The sequence below is a fragment of the Phascolarctos cinereus genome, unplaced genomic scaffold (assembly GCF_003287225.1).
Source record: "Phascolarctos cinereus isolate Bilbo 61053 unplaced genomic scaffold, phaCin_HiC Scaffold_2;HRSCAF=192, whole genome shotgun sequence".
Taxonomy (NCBI): domain Eukaryota; kingdom Metazoa; phylum Chordata; class Mammalia; order Diprotodontia; family Phascolarctidae; genus Phascolarctos; species Phascolarctos cinereus.
The window spans coordinates 395,150,587-395,168,234 of NW_027555625.1; the positions used below are offsets into that span (position 1 = coordinate 395,150,587).

General features: G+C 38.5%; 1 protein-coding gene across 2 annotated transcripts in view; it reads right to left on the reverse strand.

Moving 5' to 3' along the window:
* GABRB2 (gamma-aminobutyric acid type A receptor subunit beta2) overlaps window positions 1-15,068 on the reverse strand; it is a 261,118-nt gene extending 246,050 nt beyond the window's left edge. The window contains exons 1-3 of one of the 2 annotated variants that reach the window (XM_020992408.2): window positions 14,529-15,068; window positions 14,308-14,399; window positions 13,158-13,225 (exon numbers count right to left, since the gene is read on the reverse strand). In XM_020992408.2, the coding sequence (XP_020848067.1) occupies window positions 13,158-13,225; window positions 14,308-14,399; window positions 14,529-14,605 (237 nt within the window). In that variant the 5' untranslated portion in view covers window positions 14,606-15,068. The remainder of the gene's footprint in view (window positions 1-13,157; window positions 13,226-14,307; window positions 14,400-14,528) is intronic. The other variant, XM_020992409.2, reaches the window with a different exon arrangement.
* Window positions 15,069-17,648: the final 2,580 nt, after the last annotated feature.

Genomic DNA, 17,648 nt, shown 5'->3' on the forward strand with positions numbered 1-17,648 from the left:
ACTATTACTGTTGAAAGGCACCTTTTATTATTATTAATTATTGTAATACAGTTATGAACAGTTAAAAGTCTCTAAAGCACATTATGCATTATTTCCTTTGAGCTTCACAACAGTTACATGAGATAAGTAGTACAGATATTATTAAGTTCATTTTATAGATAAGGAAACCAAGGTTCAGAGAGGCTATGACTTGGCCGTAGTATGAAATAGACAATACATGTCAGAAATAGGATTTTAAGCCCGGTGTCTCTGACTTCAGGTCTACCATTTGATCTACTGTTGTCTTCCTTCTAGAATATCTATCTTCTTAATTAAAGATCATAGAAATAAGCAAAGCATGGATAAAACATTTGCCTTAAAAATCATCACTTCCTCAATCAGTTTGTTCTTGACAATGGAGGTGTTTAAGTAAGCGTTGTTTCCTTTTTAATTGACAAAATTTTACTTCTAAATTGAGACCTCTTTTCTGTCAAGTCTTATGCCAGAGTGGGCAGTTATGGACAAATTATGAAGTGTAGAAGAAAAGGACTTATATTGCAATAGACTCAACTAAAAGAATACTATTAAGTGTCAATATAATAGAAGGAGATATATTCTCAGGATTCTACATATATTTTATGTCTATTTCACAATGTTGCCTAAAGCAGACCCTATTCCATATCCTGTGGCCTCTCAATAAATATTTAAATTAATTTTTCCATTCACAGAACTTATCTCTGTAAAGCAGTCTCCTAACCAGATGCATCCATACAAACGAACACAGAAAAACCAAATTCTCAACTAAAGTATCATGCCTGAGCACTGTTAGCCTTTATACTGTAGGCAGGAACCTGGAGCACAGGCCAAGGTTACTTGTGATTAATATCATGCTGAATTAATTTTACATATGTATCCTATGTTTTCTACACTTCTGGAAATTACATATAATTCAATGGAACTACGGAATTCTGATGAAATGCTTGGCTAAAGTTACAATGTATTCCCATTAGGCCTGAGGATGAAAGTAACTTGTGCATTTACAACAAGAAGTGATCAACTATAGATCTTAAGTAACAATTTAAAGAACAAATATTAAGTGGACAAGGTCTATCAGATACTTTGCATTTTCTAAACCTTTCATTTTAATATCATATGCCAAAATCAACTAGCCATGACTCTCTCAAACCAAGAATTTCTATGTCAAATGAGTCTTCAAAATTTTAAGCAAGTCCAGCCCTCTATAGAGTCACATTGCTATAGGTATGTATTTGTTCTCACTATTTATTTGTTTCTTAGATTGTTCCCCAAAATCCCTTTCTCTCTCTAATCTTCATCCTCTTCCTACATACTAGTTCATACTCTACTACCTAAAAATGCCCATTTCCCCCATCCTGGGGGGAAACATCCTATTTAGACTCTACTAACCTTTCATGTTATTCTTTGATATCTCACAGTCAAAAACTTGAATCAGCTGTCTATACCCATTATAGCTCAGCCCTTGGGAATCTGGTTTCCAAGTTCATATCTCAACTGAAACAGCTATTTTCAAAGTTATCAATAAACTCTTAATTTTAAAATATAATGGTCTTTTCTCAAATCTCATCCTTCTTGATATCTCTGTTGCATTTGATAAGGAGGACCAGCTTCTTTTCCTGGATTCTCTCTCCTGAGAGACAGAATTCCATGTCTTTATGGCACAGCTCTCCCCTGGTGCTCCTCCTATTTGATAACTCATTCTCAGTCTCCTTTGCTAGAGCCATCATCTATATCGTAATTCCTAACATCCCAAGGCTATGTCCATGGTTTTCTTCTTTTCTGTCTACATTCTCTATGAAATCCTGACATTCTCAGCTCTCATAAATTGATTGTTTCTATATAGATGGCCACCAAATTTATTTTTGTAGCCCTAGACCCTCTCCTGAGCACCAGTCATGTATCTCCAAATACTATTGAATATTTTAAATTGGATGTCCTAAATTTAAAATACCAGAAACTAAATTAATCTTCCTCTTAAATGTACTCCTGTTTTAACTTTATTTTTGTAGAGGTACCACCATCCTTCCAAATCAAGTTCACAACATTATCACTCAGTCCTATCCTCAATTCCTTGGTTTCCCTCACACCATATAACCAACCAGTTGTCATTTTCTTCCTTCTCCTTCCATAACATCTCTTATATTAACCATCATTTAGACTATTGCAAAACTACCCTAATTGTTCTCCCTGCTTCAAGTCTCTCCCTACCCCAATCTATAGGCGGTAATTTTTTTTTTTCTGAAATGCTGCTTTGAGCAGGGCACTCTTCTGTTCAATAAAATCAATTAGCTACCTATTGCCTCTCAGATCAAATATAAGCTCTTCTGTTTACCTTTCAAAAGCTCCTTTTCTCCCTTTACAAGCTGGTCCTAACTTGTATTTCCAATCTTATTACACCTTCACACATTCTACTTTACAGCCAAGCCATTATCCTTGCTATTCTTCATACATGTCCTATCTACACATCTTTGCACTTTCTGTTCTGTAGCTAGGATACTAGAATAACTAGGATACACTCTTATCTCACCTTCATCTTTTAGAATTAAGTGATCCCCTCTCAAAGAAGCTATCGTCTGATGCCCTCTCCCACTAGTGTCCTCCCCCCCTAAAAAAGGTTAAATGCCATCCCAGAAGTCTTCATGCAGCTTTAAACTTTGATAGATTAAATGATATTAGTGAAGTTTTAAGCTATCAAATGTTTAATAGCTTAAAACTATACTCAGACTTTTGGGGCATCCTGCATTTTATTGATTTATATTGCTCTGGAAGTCAGAACACCTGTGTTCATATCCTACCTAGGATATATTTTAGCTGTGTGACTTTGGGAAAGCCATTTACCCTTCTAAGGCCTCAGTTTCCACATCTATAAAATTAGAGAGTTTAAAGAGTAGGAACTTAAATATATTTTGTCAGTTTATAATCTGGGCAAAGGACAAACAAGTATTACACTTCCTTCATAGATTTCACAGCATGCAGCATGGTGTTGTACATAAGCCCATTATTGACAAATTGTGGCTAAATAAATGAAATTAATATCTTCTCTATTTTATTCTAATAATAAAAACTCTCAAGCTGACATGTCCTATTATGCAGCCTTATTGCTTCATTACTGTAATATTGCAACAGCTTCCTAAATGGACTGCTTCCTGACTATGATGGCCCATTCTACCTAAATCAGTCCTTTGGCATGTTTCTCAGCCTTCATTGAGTCCCTAGTAGCTACAGGATAAAGTCCAGATTCCTTGGTTTGGCATTCAAAACCTTCCACAAACTAATTTCTCATTAACTTTTTTCCTATGGTTTGAAGCCAGGAAGACTTGAGCTCAAGATCCCTTTCTATCACATGGTAACCATGAGTCCTTGGGGAGGTCACTTGATTTGTCAGTGTTCTAGGTAGCTCTCTGAGAAAATATTTTCGCAAGAAGATATTGATCTGAATCGTTAAAGGGAACTTCCTCATCTTGGAGCTGTCTATACCAAAAAATCACAGATCTAGTCCTTATCTCTATCTTCCACAACACAAATTTTTGCTCTGACCATGGTACTCTCATTGTTCTCCAAACATACCTTGCATTTCCTTCCTTCCAACTCTGCTCACGCTATACCAGTTGCCTGATATGGTTTTTCTTGCTCCATATTCTACCCATGATTTGATCCTTACTTTCTCCATGTACCTTTTCCTGACTGCCCTTAATTCACATTAAGGTTTACTTAATATAAACTACTGTACTTATCTATGCCTTATACTATTTCTCAATTTACCTTTTATGTAACTAGCTAACTAATTAACTATGTAATTTACAAATGCGTTATATATGTATATTCTTTTTGTCTCTGGAACTAGATAGCAAGGCGTTCAAGGGTAGGGTTAGGTCCTTATATTTCTTTTTTCACTCATAGTGCTACATAGTAGACACTGTTTTATTTGCATAAAGAGTTTGATGACTGAAATGTAAAATAATATATCCAAATGCAATAAGATGAAGCTTAATTATAGCAAAACAGAATAAGAAGTCAGTGGAATTAGTATATATTACATAGCTTAATAAAGTAAACATTATATAGCTTAATTTACTTTTGAAAAGAACTTAAATTGTCCATAAAGTATCATTAAATAATTATAGCTTGAAAATGGATAGGTTCTCTTTAAAAGAATATGGATGATATATAGTTAATATTGCAAAAAGTGTGAAATTTATATTTCACAATATTCATCTAAGCTACTGACCAGGAAAGACATAGATAATAAGAACTTCTACTCAAATATATGAAAATAAAAAGAAGCAAAGACCCAGACTAGAAAAAATGAAGATAAATTAGATAATATGCTATAAAGGACTTTATTGATAAGTGTGATTATATTACAGGGTAATCATTCCGATCCATAACTTTACTTTTCCCTGCTTTACCATGAGACAAAGGAGGACACAAAGTTAGAAATACAGCAAGGATATTCTAGTTAACCAATGTTAAATAAAGTTGTCCCTCTCATTAAGTCTACCATCACATGTAGAATGAATAGAGTGTGGAAGAGGAGATTAAAGGATCACACTAAGTAATGGACATACTGACACTATGAAACCGAAAACAACTGAGGTAATAGCAGATTAATATATTCTGGGATATATACTTACTGAATAGGGCAAAATGAATTGCCCAAATACCTTAAATTCTCTTTCTCTCTGTGTCTCTGTGTCTCTTTCTGTCTCTGTCTCTGTCTCTCTGTCTCTGTTTCTCTCTCTCTCTCTCTCCTCTCTCTCTCTCTCTCTCTCTCTCTCTCACTCTCTCTCTCTCCCTCCCTCCCTCCCTCTCTCTTCCTCCCTCTGTCTGTCTTGGTCTCTGTCTCTCCTTTCCCTCTCTCCTGTTCCTCTCCCTCAACCCTAATATCAAATAAGCTAGAATGAGAAGAGCTTTAAATGCCAAGCTGAGTAATTCATTTTTTTTTATCACTTATTCTACAAACAATAGAAAACTTTAGAGGGAGGTTAAAAAAGTCTCTCTAACAAAAACTTTTTTTCAAGTGGTCTGTACAATTCCTTTACTATCCCACAACTTTTTAAATAGTTATGTTTATAAAGTGATAAGAAAACCATATAAGCAAAAACGAATTAACATAATTAAAAATTATATTTGCCCCCAAAAGCAAATAAACTTTGCTAAGGGTAAAAGAAAAAGAGAGAAAAAGTCAAGAGCAAAAAGGGCCAGCAAGCCTAGGCACAATATTAGGAATAACTTGGCAGCCAAAGAAACCCATGAGGGAACTGAGAAAAGAATAATTGTCCGTAACTGAAGTCAATCAGAGTCTGTACCTCTCCATCATCTTTGGCATGAAGATACATTAAAATAAGCAAATTTCTTGAGCTATTTGACTCTAAAATTCAGTTACTGATCAACTAAAAGTGATTTTTTTAAGTCCTTACCATGTACAAGGCATTGGTGATATGGAGGAATACAAAGAATATAAGCCATTTCTCTTCCCTCTCAAGGATTTTATTATCTCTGGAGAGTGAAGATTCATGCTGAAAAATAAAATCTAACAACTCAAGTCAGAATATGACTGATACACAATCATAAGACCATGGATTTAGGACTAAAAAGGGCATCAAGAGTCATTTAGTCCAATCCTTTCAATCTACAATGAAGAAACTGAGACCTAGAGTTGCCTTCAAGTCCCGAGGTAGTAAATACTACAGGTAAGAGTCAAATCCAGGTTATATGATTCTAGATACAACACATTTCTACTATATCATGTGATGTGTCAAACTAGAACTTGGGACAATAAATTTGACAGGAATTCAAATGAAAGTGAGCAATATCACTGTTGAATGGGAAATTAAGGAAGGTTTTATAGAGAAGGTGTAGCTTGAACAGAAATAAATAGCAGGTGACAGAAACATGTACGAGTGGATGTCTATAGATGCACAGACTAGAAAGCCCAATCGAAGTCTTCAGGGATGAGTACAAAGAACCAACCTGAGTATTTGAAGTTTTGTTTGACAAAGCTCCTTTATGCCTGCTCCCATTCTTGAATGAAAAAACAAACAAATAATAACCCTCCTAAAGTAGGTCCAGGGAACATACGGATAATTGAAATCCACAGAATCATAGGATCGAAGGCTCACAGAATCATAAGATCAAGAGAAAGTTGTTTTCGAGCTGAGCTTTGAAAGAAATTAGAAATTCAAACAGACAAATGCAAGGAAGAAGTGTATTCCAGGCATGGACAGACTGTGCAAAAGCAGAGATGGAAGAAGGTCATGTGAGAGGACCAACATGACAGAAGGTCAGTTCGGTTGACTGTATAATGTGCATGTAAAGGGCAGTAATTGACATCAAGACTAAAAAGGTAAAGTGGAAGGACTTTAAATGAAAGATGGGAAAGGAAGGATTGTGAATGTCAGATAGTGATACTACAAGTAATAAGAAGACACTGGACTTTACTGAACAGAAGAGTCGTATGTCAGACTTATGCTTCAGGAAAATTACTTTGGCAGTTTGAGTGGCGTGTAGATTAGAAAGAGAAGGCACTTATGACAGTCTGAACTAGTGGTGGTGGTGTATGAATAGAGACAAGGGCATGAATGCAAGAGGGGCAAAGAATGAACTGACAAAATTTGGCAACTGAATGGATGCGTGGAACCAAATGAGAGAGCCACTAAGGCTGACTCTGAGGTTGCAACCTAAGTAATCAGAAGGATCATGGTGCCCTTGCAAGAAATGGTGAAATCTGGAAGAGGGATATGTTCTGGAAGGGAAAAAAAGTTATCTTTGACACATAATGACTTTTAGATGCCTGTAGGAAATGTCCAGTGTTGGTGAGTTCAAAAGAGAGATTATAGATAGATATACAGATCTAAGAGTAGTCTGCATAGAAATGATAATTAAACCCATGGAGGTTGGTGGTATCACTGTGACAGTATAGAGACAAAGAGAAGAGAAAACCGAGACAGAGTTTTAAGTTTCACCCACAGAAAGGGGCTGGTGTATGGATGACGATCCTTCAAAGGAGACTGAGGAGTGAACAGACAGGTAGGTGAAGAAAAAAGAAAGAGCATCAACACAAAAAAGAGAGAAAGAAAGGAGAGTATATCGGAGAGGAAGGTTGATAATACTGCCACATAATGAAGGAGAACAAAAAGGATAAGGATTGAGAGGATATAAGATTAGGAAAACACATCAGAGCACGTTTCATTCAGCAGGAAGTAACACTTAAATTAGGCTTTAGTGAAAGGATTTTAGCCAGCAAAGATAAGGGAAGAATTGACCACCAAGCAATGAACCTTATACTTAAAGCAATTCAAAAGACGAAAGATTCTGCAATAGTGAAAGAGGAAGTACCCATAGGGATGATTTTTTTTTCTTTTTTTAATTTTTTTTTCTTTTGAAGTATCTTGATACTTGGAAATAAGGTATTATGTAACAAAACTCTTCAAGACTCCTCTACAATGACACTAGTATTTATTGTATTATGGGTGTATGTGTGTATATATTTCCATGTGTATTTAAAAAACATTTTTCATTTTTGGTGGTAGCTTTGATTTTTGATATGTTTAATACTGTTATTAAGAATTCTAAAGTTAATTTTAAGCAGCTCTTCTAGCAGGAGAAAAAGAGGAGAAAATTACTGTTTTGATTCTTATGTATTATTTATAACAAAACTTGTTTTGCCATCGTAACTCTGATTTGCATCATTGCCTCTCAGAGCCATAAGTAGGAATTCTGGTACATGAAGAGGCAAGCAAGATTCCCTCAAATTACTTTAAAAAATAAAATCAGTTAAGCAGGGAGTAGAAGAAGAGACCTTGGATCTTGAAACACAAGTGTCCATGGAAAGAGGCCAGATTCCTCTAGCTTCCCTGTTGAAGGGAAACAAAGATTTTGGAATGCTGAAGGCCCTTAATGGGCAAAGACCCAGGGATAGATGAGGGTGCTGATGAGGTAGGGAGGGAATAGAAAGGATTTAGGCCAGAGCTGAGATCACCTGGGTACATGAGGAAGCATGTCACTAAGTAATTTTCTATTTTAACTAAATAGCCATGTTAACTAGGTGTTAAGTGCAGTTATTTCTACCTACTAAAGAAGTAGAAGTGCTATCAGCAAGCAGCCTCTAAAATTCAGCATCCTAGAATAAAGCTCCAGTTATCTTTCTCTAGTTTTGCAGCTTTGCTACATCTTTTGAAACTTTATCATTTCCCCTTTAATCTGATTTGCATTTCAAACAAACTTGAGCAAGTTTTTGGGGATAATTAATAACAACAATAATAATAATAATAATAATAATAATAAATAGCCAGCATTTATATAGTGCTTAAAGTTTTGTAAAGTGTTTTACAAACGTTATCTCATTTGTTACTCACAAAAACACTAAGAGGTAGGTACTGTTACTAAACCAATTATACAGATGAAGAAACTGAGGAAGACAGAGGCTAAGTGACTTGCCCAAGTTCATATAGCTAGTGAGCATCTAAGGAAAGATTTGAATTCATGCTTTCCATGGTCTAGACCTAACATTCTACCCACTTTGCGAAAACCCTCACTAATCCCCATTACCTAAACTCTTCAGTGCAAAGTTGGATAGCACTTATGGGGGAAGTTGTAGAAAAAAGTTTTGTTCATTTTTGGATTGGACTAGATGGCTTTTAAATTCTTCCTAATCTGAAATTCTATGAAACCTCAGACCTCTGTTCCGATGACGACGACTACTACCACTACTACTACTACTACTACTACTACTTCTACTACTACTACTACTACTACTACTTCTACTACTACTACTACTACTACTACTACTACTACTACTACTAGCATTATTACTACTACTAGCATTATTACTACTACTACAAAGGTTAGTAATAATAATAAAGGCAGAGGTTGCCTTTCTTTGTTCCTCTGACTCATAGTAAAATACCATATAGTAGACTACATAAGAAAAACAAGGTAGAACTACACAAGTATTTATCAACATCATGAAGTGTCTGATAAACTCTTGTGCAAAATTTTTTCTAAAGAATGAAACTCTCTATCTGATAATTCTCTTAGAGTGCCAATGTCTAGCCTTCCTTACAAATATCTTCTTGAAGGAGGGCAAGAAAATTGGTTTGTACAACAGCGACATTGGAATTCTGCCATTTCACTTCATGATTCTGGCTGATGTTGTTTGGTAAGTCAACCTGACCTCTCAACTGGCATTTATTAAAATTCATTGTTCACACAGCCTAATTCACCCCTTATGAACAACCTTAGAGATATTATAGCTGAGGAATGATCAATAGATGCACGCATTCTCTTTGACAATATGAAGCCCAGTGGTTTCTCTTACTTTTCCCAGAAATGAAGTAGATCATTTATTTTCCTTTTCTCTCAGTTCAGTAAAAACGGTCATTTGTTTTTCTCTTTATTAGAAATCTTTCCTTGAAATTGAAAACTGGTTTCATTTTTGTTTGGCAGTTTTGTTGTTGTTATTTGTTTGTTTCAAGGTGGTGAAGAATCAACTTTAAATCACTCAGAGACGCAAGACAGATGTCATTTCAGTGCCTAATCCTTCTAGCCAATTGTGGTTGGTAAAATGAACTTTTCCTCAAAGTAGTCCAACAAAATAAAAATTGCTAATTTAGCCAAGCTATCTAAAAATTGTCTTACTTCAAAGCCAAGTGTTCACACAGGAATATATTGAGACTAATACAATATTCTTCAAAAAATCCTCCATTAGGCTGCCACTTGGCTGAGACGCATCACACTAAGAGCATAAGCACCTTCTAAAGTGAACATCTTTAAGTGTCAGCCATTTAAAAAATTGGCCCCTTCTGTCGAGTTTACTCGTAGTTTTCAGGGAAGACAAAGATTCTGTAATACTGAAACCAAAGATAATCACTAGTCGATAGATACCCAGCACTTCAGAACCATAAAATGTTCAAATCCGAGGAGGAATCAAGGAGGGTTTGTCCAATACAGTAGGTGAGGAAACTGAGGGCCAGATGGGAAACCTGCCTTGCCCAAAGTTATATATGATGAACTATAGGTAAAGCTCAACATAGAAGTCAGGTCTCTAACATCCTAATCCAGGGCCTTTTCTACCACATTTTATGACACACAATTTCTTTTTTTCAAACAGGTAATTCAAGGCAAATTAAAATTATTTAATGTTCATGATTTTCAATTGTTGATATTTAAGATGGTTCATAAGGAGACAGGAGCAGTAACCAAAAGTTACAGCCTTGAAAGGAGAATGCATCCCAGCTCTATTTAGGAGATCTTTCTTGAAGGACTAATGAGCCATTCTTTGAGAAATTAATCAAATAATGTGATCCAGAACACTTTAGATTCAGAAAAGAATAACACAAATACTTTCCCAATTCAAGAAAAAATACTCTCCCTTCATTTCAAAGATACCCCTTATCAGAGCAGGATGGGAGGGATTATTATTCTATTGTTTTGTAATTAAGAAACACTCCAAAGTTGATCAGCTCAGGGACAAAGGGCTAGGCCTGAAGTCAGGAAGAGTAATCTTCCTGAGTTCAAGTATGGATTCAGACATCTACTAGCTGTGTAACCCTGTGCAAGTCATTTAACCCTGTTTGCCTCAGTTTCCTCATCTGTAAAATGAGCTGGAGAAGAACATGGCAAACCACTCTAGTATCTTTGCCAAAAAGATCCCAAATGAGGTCACAAAGAGTCAGACACAAGTAAACAACAACCACCAAAGGTAATTTTTGAATGCAGCAGTCAATTTTTGGCTACTAAATCACCAACCAAAATTAGATGTTAATTTCTTCTTGACAGTAGTATAATATCAACCTCAGAACAAGAAAAATCACTAGCCTAACACTTTTTAAAGTAATAAATATTGTCCCATTTACAAGCTGATGATTATTCTCACACCTTTAAAACCCCATGATTTTTTAGCCGCAGTAAATAGGTCAAGAAAAGACATCTCACCTTAGCTGTCTGCAAATTTTAACTAGAATATCTCTGTATTGTGGCCACCACAAATTCACCAGATAGATGAATATAAAGTGAAGTGAAATAAATTAAAACTAAAAATTTGGATACTCTATATTCTACATTAAAGTCAGTGTATTTTTCATTGGGGTTCTGTTATAATCCCTTATTGTTGCCTCAGTTTAGTTCAAAATCATTCAAAGATCTATCTGGAATTTTGTAAGTTCTTGTAATGCAAAATTGAAAAAAAAATCTTAAACTTTAAGAAGTTCTGAAATACTACTCTGACTTCAGCTACGTGTCTGTGTGAGCACACACACCTGTGTGCATACATACATGTCATATATGTAGTCATATGCATATATACACGCACACACACAAATATATATAAACACACCTCTTTCTCATGTCACTTCCATCTGAGTAATCCTGATCACCTAATAGCTTATGACTTAAAGTTGTTCAGCCTGAGGGAACACCCACACTAGAAAAGTTTTATTTGTTCAGTGAAATCTAAAGTAGAATTTTTTTTAAACTAAAGAATTCCCATAGGAAATAAATTCTGTTCCCTAGGGAAATTTGACTTTTCTGCCCACATTCAGCAAACTCCAGAATGTCTGAGGAACCTGTTATTCTGTTTAAACAAATGGTCTGTTTAGTTGAGAGTTGGCATATAAGGATTATCAATTTTAATAGAATTAATGTACAATTAACTGCACTGCTTAACAACTGCAATGATCATTTCATTTTCCCTTCATGATTCAGAAGGTATTCTGTTTATCAGTATCACTTATAATTATAATACTGTGTGTAAGATAAATTCTGGATCTTTCCTGATTCCCCCCCCCCCCAGTTGCCTGCTTATATGCTTTCTTGCTTGGAGAAGAGGTGATTTACTATATTTTGAGTTCACAAGAACATAGGTCTTTTAAATTATACAATATGTGACAGCATACTTGGAAACCACAAAATTCTATGTAAATGCCAGCTATTTTTGTTGTTGTTATTTTCTTAGGGGTAGAAGACTGCCTGATGCCAAAGTCTTCGGCTCAACTGGTTGATATTAATAAAATAATTAAGCATTCCAAGTCTTCTTGTTGTTTGTGTGGTTAAACCAAATTGGAAACAAGGATCATACGCTCTTTCAGCCACCTCTATTCTGCCCACGAAATCCTTCCATGTCATAAAGCTCAATTTCTAGGTGGGCTTTTGGGAATGGGACTAATTTAAGTATATAGCATTTAAATGTGGCTTCCATAGCTGAAATACCTGTGACTTTCCAGAGTAAGGAACCACAAAAGGAAATCAAACCTTCCCCTCCCTCTCCCCTCTTCCCCCCCCCCCCCGCCAGCACCCGCCCCCCTCGCATCTTAGATCTGGGACAATGTTATTTATAATACATGGCAGCAGTATTCCATCGTGGACAGCAGGGGGCACTCTTGCACGAAGCAAAAAACCCCAACAGGGCTCCTTGGGTCTAGAGTGCCAAGGCTTTCAATGGAGCTTCCTGTATGTCTAAAGGGGTATCTACTAAATAGTACGACACTCAATAAATCTACGAGCTTCGGAGGTGAGTCATGATGCAGAAATAAATGGGGAAGGCATATAGTTCAGTGCTTGACACTGAGGATACTCAGGCTTGATGATTATGGGGGTGGGGTGTGTGTGGAAGTCGCAGAGCAGGCATCACAGGAAATCAAAGTGTAAGGAAATGGTACCAGGAGGCATTCCTGTGTCTAAGAGCGTTAGGATCCCGAGGAATTCAAATTTGTTGCACGGTTTGGTTTGAGGTTTATTTTTGTTAAACGCCACCCTCCTCCCCAACGCCAAGAGAGACTTTGAGAACATCTTCCCCTGAATCCCAGGTAGCCAAGCCGCTGGAGAACAACATGTGCGTTTTGTATGGGTGGCTGTGCATATGTTTTCTGCGTGTGTGTTTTCACTCTCCTTTATAACAATTGTCTGGTATAGCTTTAAAAGAAGCTTCATCCAGAAAGGGGGGGAGGGAGATGTGGTAAAAGAGAGCTGACTCTTTTACCTGGGAGTTTTCATCTTCTGCACAGAGGGTTCCAAGGAGAAATCTGACTTCCTCCTTGTTTCCCCCACAGCGCATCCCCCTCCCATCCGTTTCCCCACCCCCAGGTAATCAGTAACATCAGAGGCTTCCGGAGGGAGAAAGAAGACAGACAAAACTAAATACTCACCATATTGACTTCTGATACCATATCTATGCTGGCTATATCTATATTCATGCCCACAGCCACAGGAGGACCTGAAAACCAAGGAGATGGCAAGTACTGTGATCTCTAAGAACTTAATTCATTCTTAGGAAGTTATCTCTTCACTCCATGGTCTCAGCACAATCCTCTCCCTCTTTTCCCTTCCCAACCCCCAAATCTCTATCCCTGAGTCCTCCATGTTAATTTGTAACAGTGAAGATTCTTCAGTTGCCTGAGCCTTGGGGGCTTCCCTCTAGGAATTCTTTATATAACAGGCACACACGTGTTAGGAATGGGTGACAGGTTCCAGATATGTCTACACGTGTGGTCACACCAGGATATGAATACATACACACACAAGCTGTCTAAACCAGTTGGTTAATATATTGTCTTGAAAATCACCATTACCACCACTTCTTCCTCCTCCTCTTTCTTTCCCTCTCTCCCCTCTCCCCCTCCAAGCATGTTTTAACTGTTTCTGTCCTATACAAGTCAGAAGCAATGCTGAGTTTGCACCTTTCCTTTAGGTACCAAGATGATGGCTACAGAGGTTTTGTGTTTGGGTTTGGTTTTTTTTGGGGGGAAGGGGCTGCTCACTGGACTGGGAGAAAAGGTTGAAGGGACGGTAAAATGAGTAAGTCAGGCTTTAAGGATAAAAATAGAAAGATCAATGCCTAAAGAAATGGGCAAGTAAAACTCTTCAAAAGTAGGCAGGCACAGGGGGTTAAATACCATCTTCTAATCATTTGTCAGCACATCTTGCCCTCAAGAATGCTTACTGTATCCCAGGACATATTTATACTTTGCACCCAAACAAACCAAACTTACAAGACTTACATGTTAATAATGCAATAAATACTAGTATATGAAATCGGATAAGGGGAAAAATAACCAAGAGTGACCAGTTACAAAAATTCAGTAGTATTCAAGGATCACAGCAAGACTGTCCTGTGCTAAGGAAATTACGGAACTTTGGACCAGACTGAAAATATAGTGACACAGAGAACAGCAAGCAACCAAAAAAACCCCAACAAAATAAAAAAGCGATATTCAGAGAGAGAGAAGAAAAGCAAAACTGCAGAAAGAGCTTGGGAATAGCAGCTAAAATATCTTATTTGCAAGACAACTGAATTACCTCCAAAATCTGGCCTTAGACGAATGTCATAGCCTTTCAGCAGTCTATCCACCGTCTCTTTAACCAGTGACATATTGCTAGGGTCATTGGCACTAGAAAACAACAATAAGAGGAAATAGATAAGCCACCATGCACAGGTTTCTCAAGATCAGATCCACACTACATATTCCTATTAACTGGCATAGACAAAGTGAAGAGGTAAAAAGAAAGGGATCACTTACCTCTGTGCACAGACCACAGCTATTATTAAAAGGAATGTCCAAATCCCAAAGTAGCCCTTTTTCCGGACTCTCCACATCCCTTTAGCTTTTGATATGATTTAAGGTTTCACTGAAGAGAAGAAGAGATCCAACTTATTCTGGCCAGTGCAGTAATTCTAATGTGAGGCGCATGCGCACGGCGTACCAAAACATCAAAGGAGCAGCGGTGGCTGCTGGAGATGGAGCAAATTTCCTTGTTAAAAAAAAAAAAAAGAATTAAAGGGGAAGAAGGAAATGTATTATATTTTTTAAAAAGTCACACCACTGGAGAATCAAGAGTAAATTTTGATTGTTGTCCTCGGATTAGGGTAATTTAAACTACAACGTCTGGTGAGTTTCGGGAGTTACGGGATAAGGCAGTTTTTCATCTTGCCTATGAGGCTGCGGGTTTTTTTCTTTCTCTTTCTTTCTTTTCTTTTCTTTTTTTTTTTTTAATGTGCAGAACAGGATTAGGAAAGGAGGGAAGAGCTGTTGTGGGGAGAGTGAAAAGAGAGGACAGGGGAATCTTTGAGCCAGGGGGTGCAGTGCCTACATAAGGCTTGGCAGAACAGGGAGGGGGGAGGGTGTTGCAGGAGGGCGGGAAGAGAGTTTCAACTTTTTTTTTCTTCTGGAAACAGCTTCCCCTACCTGACGAATGAGGGGTACCTAGGGGGTGGGATAAGGGCGGAGGAGAAAGGAGGGAGGGAAGAAGAAGGTAGTAGAAAAAGGGTAGGAGAAAGCGAAGAGGGCGGACTCTGGGAAACCGGCTAGATTTCTCAGGCAAAAAGAAGAGAGGAGGAAAAAATGATAGTTTCTAGGAGCAGGGGTGAAGATAGATTTCTCTTTCTCCCTCCTTCTAGCAGGATATTTATTTCTTTTTCTTTTACCCCATACCCTTAGAAATAGGAGCTTTGGGGTCCTGGCTTCTTACCATGTGACGCGCCTGGACGGCTTTTCGGGGTTATTTATAGCAGGAAAATACAGAAAAGGGAGAGGCAATTTAAAAAGCCACTGCGTTTTCGCCCGGATTTCTAACTAATTTTGCCTTTCGGTGCCTACATCGGTGTGACTGGCAAGGGTGAGAATGGCAGTTACCCGGGTGGGGGTGGAATGGGTGGGTAGCGATATAAAGGGACTAAGGGGGAGGGAGATTGAAACCTTAAAGGGGGCAGGGATGGGTGGGAGAGAGGGAAGAGTAGTGGAGGTTGCAGAGGGAAGTTCTTCAGCTGGACTTGTCCTAGACATCCACACGCGCGCGCACATACACGCACCCCCGCTAGGACACACATCCCTCGTTCCCCTCCCCTCCTTGTCTCCTCTTCGTTAGTTCCCAGATTCACTCTGAACCCCTTCCCCCTCTCTTGACATCCTCTGGGACCCGAACCCCTTCCACCCTCCCCTTTCCAAATGCAGAGTAGTGATGCAGGGGTGGTAGGCAAGGCTTCGCTGTAGATCCCCGTAGCCACAAAGCAGGAGCTGTGCAGGATGGCACTGAGACCCACAGAGGCAAGATACAAAGAGATTCCCAGAGAGAAGGGCAAAGGAGGAGGGCGAAAATGGGAGTGGGGAGAATTGAGTACAGGAGAAGAATAAGGGGGGAACTCCTTTGACATCTAATGTCTCCTCTTCCTTCTCCTTCATTACTACCCCCTCTTCCTCCTCGAAAGTCCTTTTTGGACCCCAATTGCTCACTGCCCCATGGGCTGGGGTTGGCTCTGCCCCAACAGTCCCGTGGAGTTCCTGGGTACCTGGGAGGGAGAGCTGTTTTAATTCTTCAAGTAATAAAATTCCTTCATTTGCATTAGGAGGAGGGGCACAAATACACAGAGTGGGTGAGAGGTAGGATGTGGCTCATGGTCCCAAGAATGAGCAGAAGCGTAGTGGTAAGAGTTTCTACTGGGCCATGAAAACCAGTGACTCTCCTGATGTTTTCTTTGGGAACTTTCCCCTTCTTTCTCACCCCTGTCCCCTTTTTGGACCATGCCCCTGCCCAGCCAAGTGTCAGGTGAACGAGGCCAGCTCCTCAGCCATGCATGCAGCTCACGGTCTGCCACCAGACATTTAGTTATCTGGCATCTGACTCTACCCTTCCGGCTCCTGTCCATCTCCACCCCCTCCCTACCCCATCAAAAAAAAAAAAACAAATGAAAAAGAAAAAAAGAAAAAAAGCTCCCTAGTCCTGGAGTGCGGGATGAGGGAGCCCAGGATTTACCAGGGCTTCAAGTGGGCAAGTACCTTGGTAATGAGCTTGGGGCCCCTGTTGGATGGAAGGTGCAGGAGAAAGGCATACAGTGTCATCTGTTGCAATAGCGCTGGGCACTAACCCTGCTCAAGGGCTTCCTAAATCCCAGCTACACTCATGACCCACTTCCCTCCTACCATCGCCTCCTTTCACTTCATTCCTCACTCTGTTTGGTCAGTGGGTCACACCAGGGCAGTGCAAACACAGAAGAGGAAGGAGAGAGGAAGTAGCAATCTGTGCTCTTGGGATGGGAAAGGTGGGAAGGGGCAGGAGGTGAGAAAATTTGTGTTTACAAATTTAAAAGCAACAAAATTAAAAGAGTAAATAATCATAAATAAGAAAAAGGTAGGTAGGTTGATATTCACATCTATGCCTTTGATGATAGTAGGATATGGATCTGCAATATGCTTCTTCCCTACCTCTAAAGATCCATCTATGATAATTCTTTAATATATATCTAGGCCTCCACTAAAGTCCTTCTCCATATGCCTTACTGTAAAGTGGAAAACCCTGGGGTCTTTTTGAAGGTTATGCTCTGGCAGGTGTTACTGAGCTGGAAAATCTTTTAATATTAGTTCCAGGAAAACCACAGGTATATTACTTGAGTACCAAGCTAGCTGTAGTCAGAAAGGTTTATTAGGAGGTCTCAACACCAGGTGATAAATTCTTTTAAGCCACAGCAATACATTTAAATCTATAAAAGTATGAAGGAGTTGCTGTTTGCATCAGGGGAACAACCACCCCTACCCGAGAAATAAAGAATCCTTAAAGTTTTGACACATATAGTCCACGATCCAATACATTCCTAGTTTTTTATATCTATATTGCAGATGGGGGGGAGAGGGGTGGTGGTGTCTATT